We start from the raw sequence: 27,447 nt of genomic DNA, 5'->3' as shown, positions 1-27,447 counted from the left end.
TATACCTGCGGGCAATTTGCATATAATTACGGTCACACTACAATATACACTAATTAGCAACGATTCTGTTGTGATAAATCTAAATGGCGGCGTGAATTGCTGATTATGCAACATATTTAGGCATGTTTTTTTATGTTTATATTCATTCAAATTAAATATTTACCAGATAAATTATGCTTGAAACACGACGAAGGCATACCAGTTGGTTTTGTTTATGTATATTTTTAGATGGTCCTCAGTTATAACTATGAAACAAATCCAGTAATGAAAGGCCGAAGTTGCACAGTATGTCTAATATACAGACAAGGATTGGAACAGTCTATAGAGAGCTCTCTGTGTTAAGTATATTTCCACTGAATATTTTGTTAAAATCGAATTTCGTCATGATGAATGGTTAAAAAACTTACTCCCTGAACAGCTCAACCCATTCAAAATCTATGCTGAAATAGACCAATGAAATGCAAGTTAAAGTGTTGAATTGAAAACTTACTACAACATCTTTATTCTTTAATTTTCATTAACACATAATTTGGACTGCCCTGCAAATAGCCACACTGATCTAGGCGGGCTGGTGAAATATTATGATACTATTATTCTTTCAATTAGCATATACCACACAGAGCACTGGTTGGCCAGTTCAGAAGTGATTAGCTTGCCCTATTCACAAACAAGTGGCTGAAGAGAAAAAAGTGCATCTCAAGAGTTAAGTTTCCAGACTCTCTTTTAATATATTGACACAACTGAAATATATTTTTTTGCTTTTGCGTTGTATAGACAAAAAATTATTCACCTCATTTTTGGTGAAAGTGGGGAATATTTCAACTTTTGTAATTATTAATAATCACTGAGTAATGATATTTTTAAAAATTAAAAATTATTTTTTTCATGAGTTATAAATAACGAATTATCTTTTTACTATACCCTGTGTTTTTTCTTTATCATTATTACTTAAAGGTTAAAGGTGACACCTGATATTCTGATTTTCTTAAAACATGAAGTTGTGGTAATGAGGGGATTATTTAGTGACAGTGACACTTTCTGCTCATTTCTCCAAACAGGGGAAAAAGTTCCATGGCTATCGTCAATTCTGAACTTTGGAATTTCCATGTCTTTTAGGGGGACAATACAACACGACACAACTGAACTTGCTTCAACCGTTTGTAGAAGATTGCGTTATGACTGAATTGAAATGGATGAGGTCATGCAACAGCAATGGCTAGTCACGCAATTTTAAGAAGTATGGGAACTACTGTTACGGTTTGTTTATGTTTTAAAAGTAATGAGATATTCCGGATAGCACTGCGCATCACGAAATACAACAAATACGGCTGGATTTTCCGTGTTGTCCACTACAGAATCAAACAGAACTTCTGGTTCATGGCAGGGTATAGCTGGAGGTACCAGTAACCCTCTCTGACCCAGGGTATAGAAACCCACAACGACTCGAGCCAGATACATGTGTCTCAGTCCGTTGCTATCCGGGGCAGTGTACCCCTTGGAATAGGAAGCTCTAGACGCGAAGTACACCCCATTACCAAAGGCCGCTCCTGAAACAAAACAACAAAAATAAAATGTAAAACCGGTTTACTCTGACCACTAAGGATTAAAATCTCCAATCTAGCGCTAGTTCACGCCAGCCGACCAGTTTCTCGCGCCTAACTGGAATAATGAGATAAAATGTGAGTAATACGAAACAAGAAATGTCGATGTGATAGAAAATGTCCTGTTTTAGAAGGGGGAGTCCTGGGTAGGAAGTTTTGTCAGAACTCTTAGGAAGGGTAGGAAGTTCTCGGAGTCTTCATCGCAGATGTGGTCGGGTCCACTCTGAATAATTTTGGAATCCACTCAAGATCAAGAGGTCTTGCCTTTTGAGAATATAAGGGAGATATGGTGAACAAACTAACCATGTGTCGTTCCAGCAAAGGTTCTATTAAATCCATGCCTGTTAATGGCGCTCACGTTCGATCCTTTAGTCCCGTGAAAAAGTTGCAACTCGTTCCTCACAATTCGACCGGATCGACTGTTTTTCTGCTCAACATCCTGCTTGTAAGTAATGTACTGCGTGTAAAGACATGGATTCTGGACACGATCGATGCGGACTATTGTGCCAGCACCACCGGTGCTGTAAAACATGTTGGCGACGCTTTGGTACTCCATCTCCGGCAAAGGAAACATGGTGACCGGGACTGGTTTTCCGTCTGCGAAGTACGGTTGTGTTGACCAAGAATCTGGAGTGACAACACCTAAAAAAGAAATGGATGCTATGGTTAACAAATAGATGCCATGTTGCCGTGCGTCAATTCAGTAATACATCACATACGATGTAAAAATGTGGTAAGAACAAGGAAGTGACGCACAAGGCGTGGTCGCATGTGCCACGGATAGTCTTACCTCGTTTTGACGTCTTTTGTGATCTATTACTGTACAGACCCACGGCAACATGAAAACAATTTGTTTGATATGATAAATTATAACATAACCTGAGTAAAGCGCGCGCCCTGATTGGTCAATTCAGAGTACAACATTTGCCCATGGGTGTACGCTGCTCGCGTGAGCAAATGCAAAAAATAGTTTCCGCGCGCTTGTTTTTTTCTGGTCCGTATGGTTTCAGTGTTAAATAAAAGGGAACTCTTTTGCTACAATGTACCAATGTTATGTTATAAAACAAATGGTAAACAACACAGCGAACACTATTGAGTTATGGTTGCACTTGGGAGGTTTGCTAGGCACTCAAGAAGTTAGAGACGCTCTCGGCTACCGCCTCGTGCGACTCTCGTGCATCTTTTGTGTTTAGCAACCCTCCCGCGTGCGTCCATAACTCAATAGTGTACGCTGCGATGTTTACCATTTGTTAAAAAGCAAAATCTTGTCGGTGGTGACATCATCTACGCGTTTGTCCTCTGATAAATCATAAGTAAGAACCAATCAAAATGCGTTGCGTGACGAGACCAAAAGGGAAAAAACTTGTCAAAGAGACTTCCTCAAACTCACAACATAAAGCATCTTAAGCACGAAAGCGTACCAGTTTCTGTGTGTAACTTTCGACTTAACCGGAGGGGTGGATATTTCATGTCACTCGACACAACGGTCATAGACTTGAAGTCCACTTTGTAAGTGTTATTACTCATACAGAATGCAACTCCATCTTGTTTCTTAGTCCAAGCCTCTTCAATCGTTGAGCTGACTTTCTCGTTGACAGCAATCTCCTGGTCAAGAATAACATAGTGCCACTGCACGTATTGCGTCATCAATTTACGCTTTTCAAGTGCTTGCTGATTTTCAATGAGCCGATCGATTTTCTGCCGAATGCAACTCACAACCAAACAAACATCGTCCCAATTCCCGCTTACAACAATAGTACTGTTGTGCTCATCTTTCTTAAGGTCTGTGTCATGTTTTGATCCCAAATGTCGAAGCCATGCCCAGCAGCTTTGAATCAAACGAGGCACCTCTTGGTGAGTTACTTTTTGGACTGTGCAATATTTCACAAACTTCCCACGTAAACTGTTAATGACAGTGGTAACACACTTCTTGTCTTTGCCATACACTCGAAACTCCGCCGTCGCAATCGGCGGAGTGTTTCCGTACCCTTCATGAAATGCGACATCCAAAGGAGTCATCGCAGTTATGCAGTCTTCCTCCTTAGGGGGCATAGAAAGTGGGAAAAAGCCCTCAAGGGCTTGAATGGGGGCGAATTCATTTTTCATCTCATCGTGAAATGTCGACAACAGACTTTCGTCGAATAGGACAATTCTTATCTCTCTGATTGTCCGTGGAGGCGACTCAAGAAAGCTCAGAATTGCCCTTGTAAGAACCCGGGCTGAGTTTGTTGGTGACAGTCCCATGGCCCCCGCGCCTATCGCTGGCAGAACTATAGAACCCATTCCTCTTTCATCTGCGAACTTAAGGCCCATTTTCACACCCATCTGAAGGTCCAGGATCTGCGGAGAACCTGGGTAAGCGATGACATGTATTAGATTCTTACAAGGGAGATCCCCAGCTCCTGTCATTACTATGTTGCCGGGGAGCTGCGCTCCATCTCTGGAAATGATACGCTTGCACTCTTTACGGACAGACGGACCTGCAGTGCGGTCTATATCTTTGTTCAACTGACCACCTTTCTTCAGCTCCAGTGTATTGGTATTCATGATCAACAATGAGTCAGTCATTTCTTTCGTCACATCACCCATGCACACGCATATCTGTGTGTTCTTTATCCATGTGCTCCGACTGGAATCTTCTGACAGTTCAGGGAAGGTTCGTTTCCAGCTCCTCTCGCGCCAAACATTCTCGTCCACAACTTCGGGCGAACCCATCTGTAAAATAAGTACCGTCGTTAGAAAAAAATCTTCCATTGTTCAACAGCTGTTTTAGCACCACCGGGTTGTCGCGACATTCGCATTCGCCTACAAAACAGCGTGGGTGATGTAGTCACCTAGTGGTAAGTGTTATGCACAACGGGTCTGGGGTCCGTTTCTCGAAAGTCCCGGTAACTTAACGGGTCCGAAGCCATGTTTTAAAATCAATATTTAAAGAATAGGAAAGCAATTTCTGGCACCCAAACCAGTCATTTTTGTTTCTTTAACTGATAGCTTTACTGTATCATTTTCAAAATTTTTGAAATCCCCATTTTGAATGAAAACAGAACAGCTTTACGGGCCCGTTAATTTACCGGGACTTTCGAGAAACGGGCCCCAGGCCCCAGTTGTATAAAGAGCAGATAACGCTCTCCAACGGGTAAATCGCTAACGTTATCCACTGGCTAGAGCTTTATCCGTTGGATAGTGTTATCCAACTTTCAAACAACCGGGGCCTGGTGTTTTGCTTTGTTTTTTTGTTTTTGTTTTGTTTTCTTAGTGTTCTTAGAGGAGGATGACTCTACTCCTCCCCCTCATTCTTCTCTACTCCTCCCCACTCATTCTTCTCTACCCCATCCCCCCTCATAGTGTGTTGTATTAACTCAGGTTGTATACTAACATGTGTTTTGAAAACATCCGAGATCCTCTCAAACTCAGCTAAGGCACTGTCAAAGCAAGTTTGGATCTCGTCACTGAGGTCAGCCCGTGTCTTGTCGTCAAGTATCTCTATCAAACAAGAATGTTTCCTCTCCACAGAATTCAAAACGTGCTTCCCAATGCCATCGGTGAAAAACTTCCGCAGACCTGGCAGTTTCAAACGCACGGTTGCAACGATTACGTGACTCGCAACTTCAGCGATGAGTGCGTGAAAAGGACTCGATCTTTCTTCCGTCACACCCGTCAGTGTCTCACGGAGTTGATCCTCATCTTTCAACCGCGCCAGGTTATTTTTAAGCTGTTTTAGAGTTTTCTTGTGGGACGGAAACTCTTTTCGACCATACTCCAATAAATACTTGTAAATAGCACTTTTTGTGTCGTCCAGTTGCCAGTGCATATCCGAAGCTGAACCCCATTTCACACTGCACACCTCCTCTGGCTGTTCTTCAGGTATTGGTTGCACGGGCTGAGGTAAACTGCTACGGGACTTTGTTACGTCTGCGAAAATACAAAAACAGGAATTCAGATAACGAGTCTTTTACATTGGTTATCATACTATACTTCTTCGTAAAGGGAAAGCCAGTCGGGCCTCAAATTGTTTCTTGTGCCAAGTGAAACGTCCTTGACCAACTTGCTTAAGTGGAAAGTGCACTGGAATTCCGACCGAAGGACCGGGTTTGAGCCGTAGGATCAATGTTTCTGTCCCTGGACAAGAAACTCGCCTCTTAAATGCCTCTCTCTTCCAAGGAATACAAACGAATACCACGAAGATTGATGAAACTGCGCATTTCTTGAGGGTTTACCCACCGACAACCACTTCGGCTCCTTTCTACCGCGGACTAGCAACCCAATCAAGACTAATGCTGTGTCAGCTCATGTTAAGAAAGGTGAGATAAGCTCGGGCAGTAAGAGGCAAGTGAGCTTTGGCAAGAACTAATTGAATGGTAACCTACCTACCCCCTTCCCCCATTTTTAAAAACCTACCTTTTTCAACGTTCCAGTATGATATTTCCGAACCTAGGCCCCAGCCTTTCCTGTGCACCTCCTCGGGTTGTTTCTCAGACGATGACTGCGTAATCTCAACTAACTCTTGGGGGGATAGAACTGCATCTAAGAAAAAATACAACAAAGAAATTTAGAGAAAGTCACAGTTTCCTTTTTTTTTTTAAGCTAATCAATCTTTTACACCCTGACTTCAGTATGCATATTCCCCCATTCTGTTCTCTTTACATTTCCTAAGGTGCTGACAAAGAGAATTTGTTTAACAATCAAAAGTTCCTTCTAGTTTGGTGATTATTTCATATATTCTCGTGACCTTAATGTTTGATTAAGGGGTGGAATTGTTAAGTAAAATTAGATGCCAGTCACTCTTTAGGGACAATGGGTTAAGTGAAGACATTAAGGGTGAAAAGCAACGAATCACTCGGGAAAAGTCATTGGGATAGGTTAGGGTCAATTGCTTTAAAGTTACTGGCAGATGGCCTCGAGAAAGCTGTTTTTTCCAGAGACGTCTGCAAAGCTCTTTCACTGAGAGACCGAGTGGGGGCGAAGTTTCAAATGCTAGTATTCCAAATGGTTGATACGTTTCGTAAGTATTTTACAAGGGGAAATTTTTATAATTTGCTTATGTCCGAAGGGCTTAAAGATCAAAAAAGCCGATGTCCTGCCTCGAGGCAGGCCATATCTCGTCTTATCGCCTTAAAATAACAATTTTTGTTTTTCCTCTGTCGCAACGTCGATCAAATCTGAACTACTAGAAAAAATTTGGATTTTCGCAATTCTGCAAAGACAACACGTGTGCACAGCTAGTTATCGGTTAAATATTTTAGTCACAGGTTTTCTCGACACACGCTTTATTTGGTCCCTATGGCGAATTTCAACCCATACCAATTTACAAATTTGCACTATTCACCTGATTATTCTCAGTATGGGAATGGCTTGTTTTCACCCTTTGGCTGGCAGATATTTTCCCATTTTTTTTTTTGCATCCGTCGACGTCGGTTTAAAGCGGCAAGAGCCAACAATCGCCGTTGGCGAGTGTTGTACAATGCGTACAAATCAATAAGGTTTTGTAGATTGAACAAATTAAACAGAGAATGAAGAAATGTCGCTAATAAAACTAGCACCAGCTTCATGTCTACAAAGTTTTATTTGGTGCTCTTTTCGCGCATGAAATATTAAGAGTTGACAGTCTGGTTTCAAATATCATTTCTGTCGCACAAGTGCGACCTACATGACTCCCGTGGTGTAAATGTCGCGACATATTTGTAGGACAGCTTATGACGTTACATAAAAAAAAAAGGCCACAGTGCGACCCCTGCCTAAGCATTCTTGTTTCCCACGTCTGACACCTTTGTCGGAAACAGGATAACTAGTATTGTAACGAGTCAAATTATCTGCCGGAAATCGAGTGTCACGATCTGTCCGCTCCTATAAATAAGTTTGTTTATCTTTGTTGGGAAGAACTTAATAGCCAATCAACTTACGTTTGATCAAGGTGTGTTCATGAGATAAGAAAATCATTGTGAGTAGTTTTTAGTCGTTCAGAGACTTCGCGTAACGTTGTTCTGCCTGCTTTTTTGAGTAATAAATTCTAGAAGAGAACAGGGACAGTGTGGGCTCCTCACTAATTCCCCACACCCTTTTGAACAGCATCAGGGGCCAAAAGGCTTTGGTTAAAATCGTTTATTAAGCCTTGGTAGTCGCGTAAAACTCCCAACCGGGAAAGAGTAACATGTAACCCATACATTAATTATGCATTCTACTTTGTCTTTCACGACAAAACTTTAAATTTACAAAGTCTACCAGTCTGAATGCATAATTAATGTATGCTGGTTAGATGGTACTCTTGCCAGGCAACCGTCATTGATCCACTGAATAAAACAGACTTTGTAGTTGTAATCTTAACCGCAAGAGCACCTTTTGTCGCCAGAGTTTTTTTTGTTTTGTCGATGAAAAAATAGACAGCCTTGTTTCTTTATTCATTTTCTTTGTTTGTTTGTTTTTTTTTTTTACTGCAGTCGTCTCCAACATCCGCCGTGACGCACCACTTCCTCTACTGATAGTGATGTTATTGATCTTACAACTCGCACGGTTATGAAAGCTGCCATGCATTTTAAAGTCTGAATTGTAATGTTACTTCTGCGATGATTTAACATCAGTATCATTCCGAAAATCGAGAAGAGTTCTGCTTTGCAGCCGCAAAAGCCAAGTTCATGAGATATAGAAGAAATGAAGTGAAACAATGCATTTTAAATCCCACTAATAAATCACGATTGACGTGAGAAGAAAAAAAAATCGCATAATTTTTTAGTGGTCGGGTTTTAATGTCAGTGTGCAAATTTGTCGGCAAGTACTGTTCTCTCACCCGCGAGCAACCCTTCCGCTTCTCTCGTACTCTTCTAACATCGCAAGTGCATCCAGACTCGACATACGCACGCTCATACAAGAAAAACCAAGAAAAACACTTTCAGTGGCGGTCTAAGAGTCGGAGAAGGGTCCTGTTTTTCAAATTGTTGCTATTAGCTCCGTGCATGCTGCAGTTGCAGTTTCGTTCAGAGCAACTACTCTGATGGTGTCAGTTTTCACTATTTTCTTCAACTGAATGACAGAAGTTTTGCAATGAGAACTGTCAACTGAACTTGATGGGAACTTTCAACTGAAGCAAATCGCAACCGCACACATCGTGATATACTCTCAATTCCAGAAACGTTGATCCCAAAAATGCTCATGCAGATACTTAATCAGTGATTCACTTATCTTGCATTTCATGATAAACATTTTTGGTATGATAATCCCTTCCAGCTTCCTTAAAGCGTACTTTGATTCCATCATTCACCACGTATAGACCACTTTCATAAATGGCTGCCGGATTAATATTCTTTTGTCTAAATTTGAATTAGCCCTTCTGGCCTCGTTCTCCAGTACAAAATTCAAAAGAATACATTATCTCAAGCGAGGCCAGAAGGGCTAATTTAAATTTAAACAAAAGAATATTAATCCGGAAGCCATTTATGAAAGTGGTCTATTCTTGGTGTATATGTGTACCCAAAGAGCCATAGGGTATCATCCTGCTTTATGAACGCAGTTTTTTTAGTGTCACGTTCTTGCATGCAACCATACGAACACAGACATATCGTAGACAATCATATCTCAATACGAAGCTTCATTGGTGATACAAGCACGCGAGGTACGTTATTGCAATTTAGAGAGGATTTCGGGTCTCGTCGGATGTCACAACTACATAACGAAGCCATTTCACGCAATCTCATCAAATATTTTGTTATTTTCATTTAGAACAATTATTGATATAAAACTAGCCGACAATTATCCGAATGAGACAGAACGCTTAAAATGTAATTCCTCTGGCATATGGCTAAAATTCAGTCCAAGACAGACGTGAAATATGTCATGTACAATAAAAATGTAAGAAGCTGTTAGGCACTCAATCTTGAGTCCCCTGTCAAAATATCGCTCAGCGTAAAGTAATTAATGACAACGGTTAAATAAGAAAGAAAGGCGACTAATGCGGATTCTCATCCACTACTTCGAAAATAATTTGACTGGATCTGATTTTTTCTAAGATGTGTGAAACAGTTGACGGGACACTTTACGTCTAAAATTAAGTTACTTACTCATTTTTGCGCTCTTGGTAGTGATTCCTCGCTAGTTTTCTAAACTTCCTCGAGTCGACAGTCTTCGAATGTAAGGAATTCTCCTCGGCAAGCACGATCGACGTGTTTCTCCTGGTATATCCCTTGAGGGAGAAATAACACACAAGATTAATCTGTTTTCATCATAACACGACACGACACGACCATGCAAATCACCTACGCGTAAGCAAATTAAATTGCATTACATCGACGAGTCATCACGCAAGAATCTTGACACCTACGAATCCGAAAAACTACAGTGTCGCTCACGTTTTGTTACGATGGTTACATTTAGCTAAAGAACCTACGCGAAACTTCACTGTCCCTCATGCAAGGCAAAAAACTTCATCTTAGCACACCGAAGATTCGTTACAGAGCTTCGCAGAGCGTTTTAAAAAGTGTTATCCTGTTGTGACCTCCGATTCATTGTTCAAACGGAGCGGAAGTTGCTTCGACCAGTCAGGATTCTCGTTTTAAAGAGTGGGTCGATAGTGGGCCGACCAATAAACGAGAAGTGTTTTCACTTACGGTAATTGTGATAATCGTTCTTACATAATGACCATGCTGGAACATGCTTTCAAGCTCTTTTGAAGTAGCTTTGCACAGCTTAAAAGATCTATTTTCATCTATGATTTCCTCCAAATGCGCTGACCATGCCGAGGTGGACAGTTTACAAGTTCCGCAAAATTTACCGGATTAACTCAGAACGCAAGGTATTTTAGCGATAGTAAGCCTAAATATGGAAAAGTTAGACTAGACATGAATAAGAATAAATAACGGAATTCGTTCAGTGTTATTGCTCTTCTGGTTAACAGAGATTCAAAGGAGGAAAACTTGAAAGAGCGTGTTTGTCACGAAGATTGAAGTGTTGCGTGACTTTCAGTAATGTGATGACGAAGTTTTGGGTAACTGGGAAATTTAGAGGGAAAGAGACAAGGTTTGAGATTCCGGAGGAAAGGACACTTGATCTCACCGTCCACCCATGATACCATTTCATCAGATAAGCATAAATTTGGTTTAAAGAAGAACCACCCACACACTTGAATTGATGCCATGAACCATTTTGGAGTTGACGGTTTCGTCGTTTAAATACTCCCACATTGATCGCGATGACTGTGCATGCTGCAAGACGTGGGTTTTGATGTTTGATGTTTCCACGATGCAGTTCATCAAGAAAATATGAATAATATGTTTAATTAGAGTAACGACAACTTACCTGAGTTAATCCGAGAAATATTTATAGAGGGTTTAGTCATCGAAGACTACTGAGAGCATGACAGTGCAAATTATTAACATGTTTCGTTATTTGCGATGAATTACCTATTCAGGCGCAAATAAGCAATTCCTGAACACTTCTTCAGATCATCACGAACATCAAGTGTACGTACAAGAAACGCCAGTGATTAGCGTGTAATAAAAATCAGTTTAAACAGAAACAGGAATAATTAACGAGGCCACTGCTGACAGAATGATTCCTACCTGTCAGTTTAGTGCCATTAAGCATCGACTGAGAAAATCGATTGACGTGAATGGGACTGGTCCGAAAAGCTACCCGAGACGTGATGTACTAAAGATTTTGCGAACACTATACTAATATTTTTCATATGACGCTCACATTAGGAAGAATTGTCATATTTTTTTAAGATAAAGACTACGTCATTCTCTTATTTGAAAATCATATTTCGGATTGATATATTCTATCTTTGCATTATGAATAATACTGCTACATCGCAAAATATTTTAGTTCTCCAGTTCGGAAGGCTTTTTTTTTTTAATCTGTTATTTATGTTGCTTATTCTCGGCGGAGATAGAATTGTTACGTGCCTACGCAACATAAAAACAAGACTTAATAACAAATGATAACAAAAAAAACATCGTCATTCTGCTAAACAAGCGCCGTCAAACTGCGAAGTACCTCTCGCCTGCAACCGCGGTTGCAACTGCTTTATCAACTGAAACATCAATACTGTACTTCATTTCCCAGGAGCTGGAACAATTAAATATATTGCTTCCTCGTTTTTTAATGCCTTCGAACTGGCCTTTGATGAAAAGCAAGTCCGAATTCCTTTCCGATAACTCACAGTTATGTTAACTTAACTTTTGAGGGCTGATTCAATCGATGAGTCATTGGAAGCCCTGCAAGATCAATGTGCGGGCTTAAAAGGTTTTTGTTTTTTTGTTGTTGTTTTTTTTTTTAACGGGATAAAAATCTCAATTAAGCAATTAATAATCCTCCCGAAAAAGCTGTTCTATATTCCCACCCTCCATTTCCTTAAACAAATCGCCCCGAGAATGATGTTTAAAAAAAATAATAAAACAATCCTCTACACCAGAAGAGCTATACTTAACCAGAACTAGTTAAGGTGGCTCGTACCGGTTTCATCTTTTTGATGGTTTGTAACTTTGAAAGAATACAACAGAAAGACTGACTAAGGCCAGTTGAACACTTTTACGGGGTTGAATTACATAATCATTGGTTATCCAAAAATAAGTGTCATTTCGTCACTAGCAGTTTCCATGGCAACGCTTTCATAGGCTTATTCAGACGCATTTTTTAGCTTGTGGCTTAAATAATTCGAAAACTAACCCGGTGACCCCCTGATTTTTTTCAGTGATTGCTTTTGGCACTTGAAAAGGAAAATACACAAAGATTTTTAAAAAATTCTACGGAGCGGAATTTCAGAAAATCTACAAAAAGGGCAATTTTCACACATCGCAAATTTCCTTCCGTAGAATTTTCTAGTTTTTTTTCTGATGATTCCTTTCGACGTTATTATCATATTGGAACAATAAAAAGAAGGGGTCACCGGACTTGTTTTCATGCAATAGCTTTCGTGAGTTTAGCAATTTCCACGCGCGTTCTCGCGCATTTAAAAATCTGGATTCTATAAGATCGACATTTGCTCATGATCTGTTTAAGCTACCGCTGACAATTGCGTGTGCTCGCGCGAGCAACTACGATCTGATGTTTACAGACGTTTACTGCTAAGAAAATCATTAAACAGCCGTCAAAGACAGCCTCCCGAGCTCATCTTAAAAATCCTACACATGACTTCTGGCTATATCATATTATTTTCCTTTAAAGTTTCAAAGTCTTCTTCCACTTCAGGTAGATTATCCTTCACTTGAGTTCTTCTTTTTTCGCCGTCACAAGATTTCATATCGGTTGAATATTTCTTTTAAATGTGAAGTGAAGCAACCTTTACTTCTCCGAAAATCGTCTTCGTTATCTTAGTTTCTATCTCCTGCATTCAAAGTGGCCGCTCAACACATCAAATACAAGCTCTTAGATAAACTTCTCACAAAAGTAGAAAAAATTCCACGCGTCGAAATCTTTGTTTTGAATTTTCATCTTTTGATCTCGCGCTTCTTTCGCACGTTTCTCTCGCGCGCGTCACGCAAGAGTAACCTGTTTCCCGCGCGAGGAAACTGGTACGAGCCACCTTAAGGAGCTCGACTGGACGGCGCTTGATTTACGCGGGCCCGCGCGAGTGATTAAGATCATCTTGTCTACTTTATCTTGCGCGTGTTGATCGCGTTTTCGTCGAGAGGGTGTCACGCAAGTTACCATTTTGTTTTATCAACAGACAAAGTGTTCTGCTCTGATGGCCAAACGCATTCTTGAATACTGAAAAAAATTGTAATTGCGTCAAATATCCAAGCAAATTACTCGGAGTTGCAGCAAGTTGAACTCACGTGTTAAGAAAAGTTTTCTCTCGTGTTCTAAAGTTGGAGACAGTAAAACCCCGCTGGCTCGAACTCTGAAGAGCAACAGAATGGTTTGAGTTGGCGGGCATTTGAATTAGCTGATAATGACTGACTGAAAATGGGGTCAAGAGAAATCGGATGTTCGAGTTAGCGGAGTTCTACCGCTGTAGCTGTTATGTGTCCATCAATTCGAGGTCTTAACATCCCCTACCCGAGCAACCCACCAGGGAAACCCACCTCTGGGAAAGTCCCCGGGCATTTGAACTTTTAAAGATTGGTTCGTTCAAATTTCCGCCCAAAAATTGCGTTCATATGCCCTACAACAAAAGTTTAAATAATAATAATAATAATAATAATAATAATAATAACAACAATAACAATAATAATAATAATAATAATAATAATAATAATAAGAAAGGCACCAGTGGTGCATGGGCGTATATTAAAACTGTCATATTCTTTATGACAACGCAGATGCCTCTTACAATAAGTGGGTTCTGGTATCAATTTTGTATCCCCTCCATGAGATGTTTTTTTTTTCTTTCTTTCTTTCTTTCTTTTTTTTTTTTTTTAACTTCTGCAACACCAGGATAACTGTTAGGAGGATGTGCAAAGGGTTTACACGTGACGCGTCATCAGGTCAAAATTAACAGGTGACGCGTGAGCTTTACAGAAAGGTTAGCGTCATTTATGTATTTATGAACCAGCGTTAGGCATGATTTGCCTCCTGAAATATACGTGACCCATGAATTATTCTTTCAGTTTGCGAAAAGCTCAAGATGTCCCTGAAATCATTTACACAAGTAGAGATATTTGAAGTGTCCTCGTTAATTTTCGGCATCGGTTGCAGGAGGTATTGTTTTGAAGCAAGATTCATTTATGAACCAGTCATCGCGCAAAAGTAATCCAATTTTGTAATTAACTTTGAGGTATTGCTCAAAGGCGAGTCCACGTTTTCTTGCGCACTGACTGGGCATACTTCCTTTGGGCAAAGTTTCCTAATCAATAATCAACAATCAACAGTCACAGTGTTGCGTGACAGGAAGTTTTACTACAAGGACTTTCTAACGAATATCTGTATTTATCAAGGAAATGGGATGACGACGAGTAAAATTCCATCTTTTCAATAAATCTGAATCTGGTAAATCATGGCTTTTACATTATCCGTTAAAAAAATCGTACACAAAATCTTCAAATTTCCTCTTCTACCCTACGATTATTCTTAACATTTGAGACTAAAATCATTCTTTTTCGATCAGTGTTATGATCTTTTCTATATGTTGATAGTTTCTCAGACGGTTTATTTCTACATCGCTCGCAGCAGTCGTGGGCAAGATGAAGCGAATCCTGAGTTCTGATTGGCTACCCGAGCAGGCAAGATGGGCCCATCTTGCCCGCTCGGGATTGCCCGCATTGATCCCGCGCATGAAAAAAATAGAATTAGAACTACTTTCGTAATTCTTGGACAATTTCGGCGATGGAAACGCAAAAACTGGCAGAAGATAATCAAAACAAAGAAAACAGAAACGACTCTCGCGAGTTTGTTGCGCTACAAACACAGATGACTTTACGTATGATGCACGATCCTCGCAGTAGAGAGCACTATTTATGCAATAGCGAAAATCAGACCTGAAAAAAATCAGGCCTGTACGGGATTCGAACCACTGACCTCTGCGATACTAGTGCAGCGCTCTACCAATTGAGCCAACAAGCCAACTGGGAGCAGGCCGTTAAGTTGGTTCGTAATAAACCCGTGATGATAAATCAGATACGATGGATATATGAAGTTCATATATTTTGAACTGCGGTTATAGATACGTATGATGCACGATCCTCGCAGTCGAGAGCGCTATTTATGCAATCCCGTACAGGCCTGATTTTTCCAGGTCTGATTTTCGCTATTGCATAAATAGCGCTCTCTACTGCGAGGATCGTGCATTATTCGTATCTATAACCGCAGTTCAAAATATATGAACTTCATATATCCATCGTAACAGATGACTTTCTTTCCCGGCTCTCGAAGTAAACAGTCAAATCTTTTTGCAATATAATAAATCTTTTATGCGTAACCATGCAAGCTCGTTCGGTCAAGCTGACTGGATATTAGCCTCGTTCTTTTTTCACATTTTTATGCACCTCGACTTCGTCTTGGTCCTTAAAAATACAAAAAAATAAAGAACACGGCCAATATCCAGCCATCTTGACCTCATGCTTGGTTAATAACGCATAAATATTTTGTCTTTGACATTTAGCGAGCTCGAGGTTTCCTACAAATTTGTCTTCCATTTCACCGCAATTTTCAGCGACTCAGAAACAATTCAACACGTCGTGGCCTTTCGTAGCTATGAAAAGAAAGGTACTCACCTACTTGGCAACTTCTTCACCTCCAAATGCTAGTACAGTTCTGACGGCTGCACAAATCCTAAAGATAAATTCAAAGAGTTTTACTAAGATCAAGGGCATTGATATCAGTATGGAAATCGAACAAGGTACCGTGTAAACAACTGTGTAGATTTACTGACTGCGCTATTTTTAAAACAAAATATCGTTCAGCTCCCAAGCAGCACTTTCTAAAATGATAATCTAATTAAAAAAAATTAAATAACATAAAATGCTACGAAAAAGAAGAACTGAAATGGGGTCGAAGGGAATAATGAAAGGAATGGAATGAATGAAAGTGGGACGAAATGAGACGAAATAAAATAAATGAAACGAAATGAGAGAGAACGTGACGAGATGCGATAAACTGAGTGAAAATGAAACAAAGGGAATAACATCAGTGACATGAAATGGGATGAGATTGAGTAAAACAAAATAAATGGCTGAAATAATTAGAAAAACACCCCCTACCCACCTGATAGAAATTTAAGTTATCGAGTGGATGAAATTTTCACGTTACATCAAGATAGCTTTTTCTTGCTGATTTATCTGTCTGTTCTCATTATCAGTTTGCTGGATGATGAATAGAAATTTTAGGGAGAAGATAAATGTTGATCACTTCTTAAGAGTCTCACAGGCTTGAGTTTCCTTAAGGCTATAGCAGTGATTCGAATGACTATCGAGTCGGCTATTTGGGTTGAGGTCAACCTTTGGAGCGACTGCTTTCGGATTGGACATAAAAAAAACCCTATATCAGCGATGATTTGAGGGGAGGGGAAACATCTGCTTAAAATTTACTTATTTGGTCAATTCTATCATCACACACACACACACACAAAAGTTACTAATGGTTGCAATGCCACCTAACAGATGAAGTGTAACGGCTAACGGGGCGGACGTTTCATGAGTTGCCATATAGGTTGATTTTAGACCAAGCATTTACCCTCTCACGTTAGGCATATATAGATCCAAATATTGCATATGAACACAACAAAGGGACCTTCGAGGCAAAATTGATTGTAATTGGTTGGGCTGAAATACGAAATAAATGGGTATACTCTGATTTTAAGCATAGTTAAAAATAAAACTTATTATCATCTGATAAACAAACGCAAAAACAAGAAATAAGCTGTTTACTGATTATCTCATTCACAGAATTCTAAGGTTGTGTGAAGTTTCGAATTCGTCGGCCTCTTTCGCTAAAATGCATCGCTAAGCGGAAATATACTCAGACAGATTAATTGCACTAGTCAGTTGTCACGATATGAAGTAGCTTCTTGTAGCTGAGTTACAAGTATTACCTTATGAACTGGAAATTTCATCGGCGTAAGCTTTTCCACTCTACGTGGCAAAAATCTTAAGTCCATAAGTTCTCATCTCTGTTTCAAATCTACATGTTTCGGGCTGACAGAGCACTCAATGACAATACCAAAGATGGTGCCAAGCGTATAGAATTATCTCCAATCGAGATTTGTTTCTCAAGAGAGGAATTGTTGTCTCGACCAATTAAGATGTGTTGATCACTGGAATAGTGTTTTCAGACAGATCAAGTCTGGAACATGCTTTAAAAGTTCTTTTACGACCTTTGCACAGATTATGGAAAACTCTTTTCGGAAATGCTTTCCTCCACATGCGCAGACCACGAAAACACGTTATGATTGTAAATTAAATTTATAGATTTAATCGAGGAAGCAGGATATTCTAGTGAAAGGCAGCCCAAATATGGATAATTCATACTTAAACATAAAGGAAAGGCATGAGCAGAAGTCTTTCAGTCCTCTTGTCGTTCTTCCAAGATTCCTATGAGGAAAATTTGGGTATTGTTTATCATGAACAATGGAGTGTTGCGTGACTAACAATAAAGTCACGAAGGGGTTTCCAAATTTAGAAGGAAAAACTCAAGGTTCGAGACCACTACGAAATCAAATTCCAAGATAATGATAGCAGAACTTGCCGGTCGCCCTCGATGCTACTCTATCAGATGAGAACAAATTCGGGCCGAAGGAGAGCCACCCGTCTACTAAATTGACTCCCACACACAACGTAGATCAAAACAGTTTAAACAGCGGGAAGTGGGTTTTGATGGTTGATGTTAACACGAAGCAGTGAATAAAGAATATGCGTACGATAAAAGACAGCTTACCTGAGAAAGTCTGACAATTGTTTGTTAAGGGTCATTGACGATGAAAGCTAGACTTTGCAAATTGCCAAATTTTAGACACGTATCGAGTTTTCATTACGTCACTTAAAGCAAATCAGAAATTCCCTCACACAGCCTATGCTTGATCACGTGCACGGTGCACTGAAAAGAAATGCCAAATCATTGCTTTGCCAGAAAATGAAATGCTTTCTTTCTCTTACTCAATTAGAAACATGACTACTGGCAATCAGTTTAAATAAGAAAACGCTCAAATTTGCAAGACAAAGGGATCTAAGAGCACCATTCCTAAGCCTATCGACGCGTCACAGCCTAAATTCAACTGAAACATCAATACTGCAATCCGTTTCCATTGAAACCCATGTCAGTATCGGATTTAATTGGTATTTATAGCAACATCAATTTTTTTTTTAAGGTCAAAAGCGACCTATGCCCAGATTTATTTATTATAATTATTTTTTTCATAATACTACTTATTATATTGTAAAAAACGAAGGGATTTTTATAATCCCTGGAGTATACGCTACACATTTTCAGAAGCATCCAGCGAGGTATCTGGGACCAAAGTCCATGCAAAAGTGAGATATCAACAGACTTTGGATGTTTTTGCCAAGTCTAACAGAAAACAAGATCTAGTCCAGATACATGTAATATTAACGGATAACGGTAAAAAATTGCGTCCTGTGCGGCTCATAATTTTTATGAACAGTTAGTGCAATCGGATACATCTATACAGCAAAGGGCCTCGTGTGATGGAATTTTGTACTTCTGAATTTTTTAAAACTGTTTTTTTTTTATTTAATTACCCCTTTTATTTTAGTTTTGTGTCAGTCCATACCTAAGTGTCCTTACTTGGTGGGTTGCCGCTATTTTTAGTGACAAAGTAATAAAGTTTAACTTGCCATTTCTAGAAAATTGTTCAAGAGTAACCCTCGAATGCAACACAACAGACGCGAGGGACTGGGACCGGCCAGGGTAAAGTAAGATCTGCTCTTTCCCGCTGGGGTCAGTTGCGCTCTATCAACGTGCCATTAATTGATATCAACAGAAATGTTTTTCTGCTCTGATAGCCAAAAAAATTTGAAGTGAAAACAAGAAGATAAGTGTTTCGTAACAATTTCAAATATTCGAGCAAATTACGAGGACGCTTTTGTTTCGTTAACGACATCCTCGCCAACTTGTTGTTGAACAACAGTGCCAAACCTGATAGATTGCAAAAAAGGGATGGCAACAGCGGAAATCCAGTTAAGGTTCATATCATACATATAGTCAGTTAAACAGACTCTCATGTAAAAAAAAAATTTCAAGATAACCGGGTGCGAGGGATTAAGACGGATTAAATGATGTGGTAAATAGTTCACTGTGCGAATTATTACCAAACAATCAAATCGAGCTTGAAACTAAACCTACTTAAAATGAAACACAAACTAAGGAAAATCAGTAATTTTTGCATAAAACAAAAAAAAGCATGAAATTTTTCTCTTGCTAGATCAAAAAACATTCACATGTGCGAGTATGGTTTTCATCTAATCACTCCTTAGATGCCCGTGGAATCAAGGGGCGCGATCCATTCAACCAGAATTTCCGGAAATTTCGGTCTAAAACGTGAACTGAATGGATCGGTTCGGTCCAACCGGGAAAGTTTCGAAAAAACTGGCCCACCTTTTGAGGTGGATCACTTTTCTCGGTTGGACCGGTCCGCTTGGTCTGGAAATTTTGGTTGAATGGATCGCGCCCAAGGCCTTCCCTGGGGTTACAACACTGATTCATAAATGCTACTTTAAGTGAACTTTTTAGCAGCTACTTCCAGGTCTACTTCGAAAACTTTTACATATCTATTTATATCTCAAATGTTGTATTTGTGAGAGTTCTCAGAGAAATCAAATGTTGGGTAAAAATTTCCTTACATGGTCAGTTTTATAGCCCCAGCTGGTCGGCAACTTATGCTTCCGATGCGAAGCGTAACAAGAAACGGGCTAGTAATTTCCTAAATTGCCATATATGATAAAAATACGACAAATATTGTCAGACACCCCCGCTTTCAGCACATATACATTTAAAAATTTCCCGTGAAAATTGTGTAGCGAAAACAAAACAAACAAAATCAAATCAAACCAAACCTACACAAAACACAACACAACAAAACGGAATACACACAAGACAAAATAAAAGTTTGTGCACAGCTGATAAACAATAATCGCATTTGGATAAAAACATAATTTTTTTTGAGAGTATACCATCCATGGAATCTTAATATTGAAGGTCGTGAATGGTTTCGAATCAATTGGACTCTTTCAGTGAATGGATCGCTATGCGGAATATTATCTGAAATATAAATGTCCCCGGTTAATTAGTTGCCACAGTTGAATATTAACTAGCTGTTTGTCGATGCATTACCTTGCAATTTTTAAAATTTTATGAGATAAGGCTTTTAGGGATCTTTGTAGACCTAGCTTCGCAGTGAAATTCACGACCTCGATCGAAACGTTTAATCTCTTTTTCAGGATGTAAATGTTTACGAAAAGCGCTGACTAAGCTCTCGATGACGACACTACTAAGATGGCGCCTAGATTTTCGAATAGAGACTGCCAGACAATATTTCGAGAACCTTCCGACAACTCACTGACTCTTATTGCGAAATGAAACGTCGAAGACTTTCAATACTGCTTAAAATTAGCGAAGTATAGTGTAGTACATCACATTTTGAAAAGCAAACCCTAAACGAATCTCGCAAAGCAAATGATTTCTGAGTTTCTCTGATCATGGCCTAATTCTTCAAAAGAAAACCAGCATCGCAGAATTCGAGTAAAAATTTACTTACCATCTGTAAATTGTCTTCAATACTTAGATTGGTAGCGAATGTGTCTCATCTCTTTGTTTATAGGTCTCACAGGTAAAGGAAATTTATAGTTGAACCCTCGCCAAAATGCGTTTGAAGACATAAACTTTATCTGCGAACATTTCAGTGGATAGCGACGCTAAGGTAAACAAAAAAAAGCACCGTCACGTGGTTGAGCAGTCACGTTTGGTCACGCCATAGTTAGTAAGTTAGTTAGTTAACTATGGTCACGCAGTTAAAATTGTTAATGTTATTTTTTTCGCGCCTGTCTCGCTCCTTACGCTAGCCTCCCACTCACCTCCGTTTGACCGGAAAGCTCAAAAACAACAACAGTAACAACAAATACTTAATTAAAATAGGGTTTTATCTGTAGGCTAGCAAAACTCAATTTTATATACACCCTTTGACTAAATTTTGCCGTAAAATATGGGCTGGTGCTCAACCATTCTTGTGAAAATGAGTTTAATTTGCATGTTAATGAAAACTAAAGGATGAGCAGAAAGACTCGTTTTGAAAATGAGGCCAAAGGTAATTCGGAAATGGGCTATTGAGACAGAAATATTAAATCACTAGGCGCTACCCTGAAATTGAAATTATTGTACATGCGTGGATTCTTGCTAACCGTAAAAGCGCGTACCACTGACTATTTAAATAATTTTTCAATACACTCTACTTTACAGCCAGTTCCTAGTTTAGGATTATAATAGACGTTATAAAATAACTGAAATACTACATGCATCCAGGTTTTTATAGGTTTACGGGCGTAATGCTGGGACAACACTCGAAAAGTTCGTCGATCACTCGCCTCTAGCGCGTGATTTACAAACTTTTCTCGTGTTCCCGGCCTCCCAAACATCATGCGTGGGTTATTACTCTGATAACCCGTTAGAAATTGCGGTCTATTGCCTGAAACCACGCAGCCTCTTTATTTGCGGAAAAACTCAGACAACCGTGACCAGGTCAACCGCTTACAAACCAATCGCAATAAAGTCATTAAAAAAAAACAAAACAAAAATCAAAACAAAACAAAAAAAATCGCACATGGTCATTATCTTCGTTGCATGTGGTTGGTATCTCGTCCCCTAATTTACCTAAACACAGTGTATACATTTCTAAAACATTTTAAGAGTATTTTTGCGGTTTTACCTCCTAAAATCTCTGAATTGATCGACATGTAGCTTCTCCTTACAATATGAGTAAGTTACCTAGCCGATAGGTTATGAGAATAAACAGATTTACCAGTTGTTGTGTGTTTGAATCTGGACGTCACACTAAATTCTCTTTACATATTGACTGTCAAATGTTACGAAGTTACTAGGGAGAACTGCTATTTTGATCCTAAGGGTTAAAAATAAAATTAAGGTGTAATTTGTTTCTTAGCGTTCCAAGAAATCAATGTTTTCAGTTTTGAAGACGAGTGGCAAGGTGTGGTTGACCTTTTCATTACCTAACATCAGTATGCATACTCTCCATACTGTTACTAATACATTTCCTTAAGTGCTGGCAAGGAGAATTTGTTTAACAATCAAGACCTTCGTCAGTTGGTGATCGCCTCATTTAGCCTCGTGACCTTAATATTTGATTCAGAGGTGATATTCTAAGGAGAAATTATGGACTAGGCACTCAATACTGCCTCTTTCCTTTCTTGTCTTTTTTGTGTTTTAGTTATTGTTTTATTCAATGAAGCCAGACACTTCATCGCCTTCGCTTGTGTGCACTACAAGATCTTCCTTTCGTTTCGAAAGTTTCCGCATTTCTTTAATTAGTCTAGTCGAGACAGAAATAGTTCGCACTAGTTCATTCCATAAACTTTGATTCAAGTCAGCCGAAAATATCGATTTTAATCGCGCAAGGGGCTTCAAATAAACTGAATCAGCCAAATAGATCAATTTTGAGTGAAGCCAGTCGTTGCAAGTGAACGTCATGACGATGGCATGCACTTTCGACACTTCATCACAATGTATACGATGAAATATCGTACCTTGGAAATGGCCCTGAGCAAAGTTTAACGAAATATTACCTATCTTCTACACAATTATTCTGTCTCCTTTTCAGATTTTTTATTCTTAGTTTTTCCGTTTAAACCAGTTATAATCACTCACCATTTGGCAGTCGATCGCCGACTATGGTCCGCTGAAAAGCTCGTTACTCAGTCAATAGCAGGCAGCGACAATAGTGCGGAGAAAATTTAAAGCTCGAATGACCGCCCTCAGTTTATCTCGAAAAATCAAACAATTTTTTTTCATAGTCGATTCATGGAAGTGGAATTTGTGCATAATGTTTACAGTTATATTATACGCACAACGTGTGACACTAATTGAGGTCCTGCATTTCAAAACAGCATCCAATATTGCATTACATTTCTTGTCGTTCCTGTTCAGGAATCGATATCCTGAGAGCCTTGCAATTGCGTCTAATGGTCAAACATTAAGTCATAAAGGTGATCGAGCTCTAAAATCTTTCATCTTTGCTTTCTAACAAAGGCAGTTCGGGCTGAAAGATTTCCAATCGCAAATCGCATAAATTGAAATTCATTTATCTCTTCGTCCCACTTACCACGTGTGGTATTCAAATATACACGTACTCTGTTTTTTAACAATACTAATTTTCCGACAGGACTTACCACTACTTCCTGTAATTTATAACAATCGGACAGTTGCGAAGAATGAAAGCAAAATTCGAGAGTTTTCGAGGCTGCGAAACAGTAACACCCAAATAATGATCTTCACGAAGCCCGCGGTGTTGTTTCTCATACGAGAAATCACACCTTCCTGGATCGCCACCTGTTTTAGAGCAATTTCCCAAGTTTTAAGAACGATGAAAGATTCAAGCAACAGTGGAATAACTCACCTCATGACGTGCTGGCTGCTGAAATGTTTGTTAGTAAGGTTATCGTCAAAAGACGCGGAAAATATGCAGGAAGTTTATTTGTTTGTCGCTAAGTAACATAGGCTGTACCGATTTGTTCTTGTCATTTAGGGATTGAAATTCAATGACACCCGCACAAAGCTGCGCTATTTATAGATTACTTTCAAAATTTTTCTTACTATCACTACGTTTCCACGAAAAGTCTTTGAAATTAATTATTTTTTGCGGTTATCTAACCAACAAAACCGCTCAATTCTTTAAGTAATTCGTTTTTTTTTGTTCATCATGTTCCTGTCATTAGAATTGCTAATGTTGAAAGGCCATTAGTAAGAGCAGCGTGGGTGCCTTGAAGAGGGGAAGTCGGAAAACTCAGGGGAGACAAGTGGTGCTCGTTTGGACTGCGGAAGTAAGCCGCGTGAGGCTTGGAACGCATTTACGATATGTCATTTTCAAAGGATCACCACTTCGGACTGTTTCCCCCAATAGAAACCTAAGATCTTCTAAGAAAAAACTCTTAATGGTACCTAAATGCAATCTTAAAACATATGGATGTAGAGCGTTCTCTCATAGAGCTCCTACTCTGTGGAACGCCTTGCCGGATGATATTAGGCAAGTGGACCTTTTAACAACATTTAAGTCTAAACTTAAAACCCCTTTATTTAGGCAGTTGTAGTTTTTGCTCTCATTGATTTTTCACTAGTTTTTTAATTCACTTTAATTCTTAATTGATTATATTTTTCTATCACTATCATTGTAAAGCGCCGCTGGATCTTTGAGAAGTGTTGCGCTATATAAGCTATGTATTGTATTGTATTGTATTGTATGTGTCTTGTCTTGTGATGATTAGCACTTTTAGACATTCTTCAATTATATATTTTTAGGCAACAAACTTACTATGAAAAATCTGATTGGTCGGGAGAATTCGAACTGTGTAAAATAGTGTGTGAAGTTGACATGATAACCTGATATCTGCAGCATTTAATGGGTTTTCATGTCCAGTTCAAAGTCTGCCCAGTTTCCAAGCCCCTCGTCTGTGCAGTGTTCTCTATCTTTTGCCAACTCTGAGAGAGGTGTCTTCTTATGCAGATTGTTCAAAAAATGTGTAATAAAATAATTTTTCAAGTCGGTTTTCGCAAAATACCTCGTGTATCCGAATCTGCCTCAACATTCGGTATCGGCAGATAACTCAGACCTCGGTTGTGCTAATTAATAGTTACTCAATTCAGTTTTCGCATGATAGCGATTATAATCAAGGCCAAAGTTTTGTGTTATCTGCCGAAGCCGAAGGCTGAGGCAGATAACCCAAACTGAGGCGTTGATAATTATTGCTATCATGCTAAAACCGAATCTAATAATTCTTTTATTATACACACTCTTGAGCGCATGAAACTATTCTCAGTTTTCAGCTGACGTCATTAGCTCATGCAAATTAGGTTTCCGCCATGTTGGTGCCCATGCGAGGTGTGAAATTGTAGGGAAATCTATGCCATTTCTAAGCGCTCGCCTTCAAAGTCTTCAAATAATTCATCTTTTTAATGGATATTTCCGAAGAAAGCGACCCAAAATCACACGATGAGGTACCAGCACTTTCATCCTACGTACGCAGATAACCTCGAAAGCCACGTCCGAGAGCGCTATTTGAAGAGAATTTCTGTGGTTGGCGTAGACCCAGCGGCCAAACCGAGCGGGCAGTTCAGCTCAGAATGTTTGCCTCTGTCTTCTACTCGTCGTTGGCGAGTAGAAGATCCTAATTTTGACTTTCTCTCAGTTTCTTCCAAAACAATTTCGTTCATTTTCTGAATAAGATCTTCATCCTGTACATTTGGGTTTTGGAGGGATGGCCTCAATCTGGTCCGGATGGCTTCATCCTGAAGACCAGTGTCCACTGCGTGGAGAAAGATACCCTGAACCAATGCTGGGTCATACTTTAATTGTGTGTCTGCCTCCTTTGAAGCAAACAGGATCTTCTGCCTGGTAACTGGGGCCCTGATGAGGAAACTCTGAGTTTTGAAACTTCAAATTTAGGCTTACCCTCTCCAAGCAGCGGTTGAGAAATTCTAGGCTTCGCTTCCTCGTCAACTACTTCCAAAGGAGGGCAAACAGGCGTGTATTCCATTATTTGTAACTTAAATTCCTCCAGGTGTTTCATTTTAGCTGCCTTTGTGCCTTTCAAGGTGCCCTCGAGCTGTTCTTCGATCAGCCTTACAAGTCCCTTTCTGTTCTTTTCCTTCGTGTCCTCATCACTGCATCCCACAGTTTTAGCCATCTCCTCCAGGTCCTTAACTCTTAACTGGCAGAGATAACTCTGTATCTGCATCTGGACATCCTCAATTTCCATTCTTTATGTTCGTACTGGGGCTTGTTTCTTTCGATCGATTTACTTTCGCCCTGCGACTTCTTTCACTCCAATCCGCCGACCATTACGTAAACATGTTGCTTCGACTTTTACGTTTAGTTAACTCCCGGACAGGCCCCCAAATGTTACCGGCCGCGGAAGGAGAGGTCGAAATCATTTACATTGAAAGCAAACATCCAAGCAATATGGCGGACCAAAACGAACCTCGTGCGTATAATTATTCTTTTTGCCATGGCAACTCGTGACAAATACGTTTAAATGGGGAGGGGAGGGGTGGTGTCCGTTTTCTCAACTTATCCTTAACATAGATGAATAAAATATTTACAGTATGATGTAATACAAAAGCGGCTACTAATTACAACGTGACACCAAACATCAAAGGTGTCAACTAAAACGCTAGAAAAGTGTTATAATGCTGTAATTGTTTGTTAAGTTCAGGTTAGATATTATTTATATAAAAAGCTTCTTTGAGTTTTAAATCAATTGAGTTGTTAGCAGAATCCAGAATACTAAAGCAAGAAAGGGAGTATTTATTCTTACAAGAAGGAGATGTGTTGAAATGCTTAAAAATATGCGAGTTTTTTTCGCTTTCCGTGTGCTCCTTTATCCTAGTAGAGAAGTGGCGACTAGTTTTGCCAACATTCTGCACAAGAAAATTGATAAACTACCATGGATTTTAGAGCATCAGGAGTACGATCTTTAAGACTGAACATGTTTTTAACTTTAGAAGAAGTGAAAACTAGTTTGATATTTAGGTCCGATTTACAAAAGCGCTTAGTGAGTCGTCGGAGTTTGAGGTTCGCTATTTTAGAATAATAGCCGACAAAAGGGAGTTTAAAGTAACGTGTATTATTGTCATCAGTGTTCCAGCTATTTTGAGAGGACCCGTCAAGAGAACACTTGAAAGTTCTTTCAATAATATGCGAAGGAAAAGAGTTACGTTTTAAAGTGTCGGAAAGTTTCTTAAGATCGTTTTGAAGGCCAGAAGAGGTGTTGTTGATTTTGTAGAGTTCGGATAAGGCCAATTTTGTAGCATGATGGAATAAAACTAAAGAAATTGTTAGGAGACCACTGTAGGTTTTTTTATGAAAAACTGAAAAAACACAATCATTCGAAGAGTTGTCGATAAATATATCAAGAAAGGAGAGTTTACCATCATTCTCTTTTTCGAAAGTGAATTTTATGTTGGGGTGCCGTGAAGTAATGTAATCAAAAAATGACATAGCATCCTGTTCATTGTGGAAGACACAGAAGGTGTCGTCAACATAACGCCTATAAAGTAGAAGGCGAGTCGAATGGTTAAAAAAATTTAGCCATGTTTCCTCGTGGAAACCAAGAAAAAGATTAGCTAGGATAGGTGCTAACGGAGAACCCATCGCTACCCCATCAACTTGATCATAAAATTTTCCATTAAAAAGAAAATGAGTCTCAGCTGTAGCGAATGAAAACAGTTTCTTGAGGTCGGATTTTTT

The 27,447-nt window shown here is 39.3% G+C and overlaps 1 protein-coding gene and 1 long non-coding RNA gene across 7 annotated transcripts; one reads left to right on the top strand and one right to left on the bottom strand.

The window, feature by feature from the left end:
- Window positions 1-473: 473 nt before the first annotated feature.
- On the bottom strand, window positions 474-23,619 carry LOC111334579 (protein mono-ADP-ribosyltransferase PARP14-like). 6 transcript variants are annotated; one of them, XM_088747172.1, is made up of 8 exons: window positions 23,602-23,619; window positions 15,740-15,797; window positions 9,650-9,771; window positions 6,000-6,125; window positions 4,978-5,513; window positions 3,023-4,316; window positions 1,905-2,243; window positions 474-1,547 (listed from the first exon to the last, which is right to left on the bottom strand). In XM_088747172.1, exons 3-8 carry the CDS (start codon window positions 9,651-9,653, stop codon window positions 1,264-1,266), a joined length of 2,583 nt encoding a protein of 860 aa, XP_088603298.1. In that variant the 5' UTR covers window positions 9,654-9,771; window positions 15,740-15,797; window positions 23,602-23,619; the 3' UTR covers window positions 474-1,263. The 6 variants fall into 6 exon arrangements, 5 of the variants coding, with proteins under 5 accessions (XP_088603298.1, XP_088603296.1, XP_088603295.1 ...); XM_088747170.1 differs by lacking the exon at window positions 23,602-23,619 and adding an exon at window positions 22,854-23,217; XM_088747169.1 differs by lacking the exon at window positions 23,602-23,619 and adding an exon at window positions 20,734-20,890.
- Window positions 10,242-11,695, top strand: LOC148739232 (uncharacterized). Its single transcript, XR_015996095.1, has 2 exons — window positions 10,242-10,380; window positions 10,483-11,695. It is a non-coding gene; the product is annotated as an uncharacterized LOC148739232 (long non-coding RNA).
- Window positions 23,620-27,447: the final 3,828 nt, after the last annotated feature.

The sequence above is a fragment of the Stylophora pistillata genome, chromosome 2 (assembly GCF_964205215.1).
Source record: "Stylophora pistillata chromosome 2, jaStyPist1.2, whole genome shotgun sequence".
Taxonomy (NCBI): Eukaryota; Metazoa; Cnidaria; class Anthozoa; order Scleractinia; family Pocilloporidae; genus Stylophora; species Stylophora pistillata.
This window is presented reverse-complemented; position numbering and strand designations above follow the sequence as displayed.

Bases quoted from the DNA above. Each gene is read 5' to 3' on its own strand.
- LOC111334579 (XM_088747172.1), bottom strand. The intron at 5,514-5,999 runs GTAGGTTTTTAA...GTATTTTCGCAG, and splicing joins ATACTGGAACGTTGAAAAAG to ACGTAACAAAGTCCCGTAGC. The intron at 4,317-4,977 runs GTTAGTATACAA...CTTATTTTACAG, and splicing joins CGGATGTTTTCAAAACACAT to ATGGGTTCGCCCGAAGTTGT.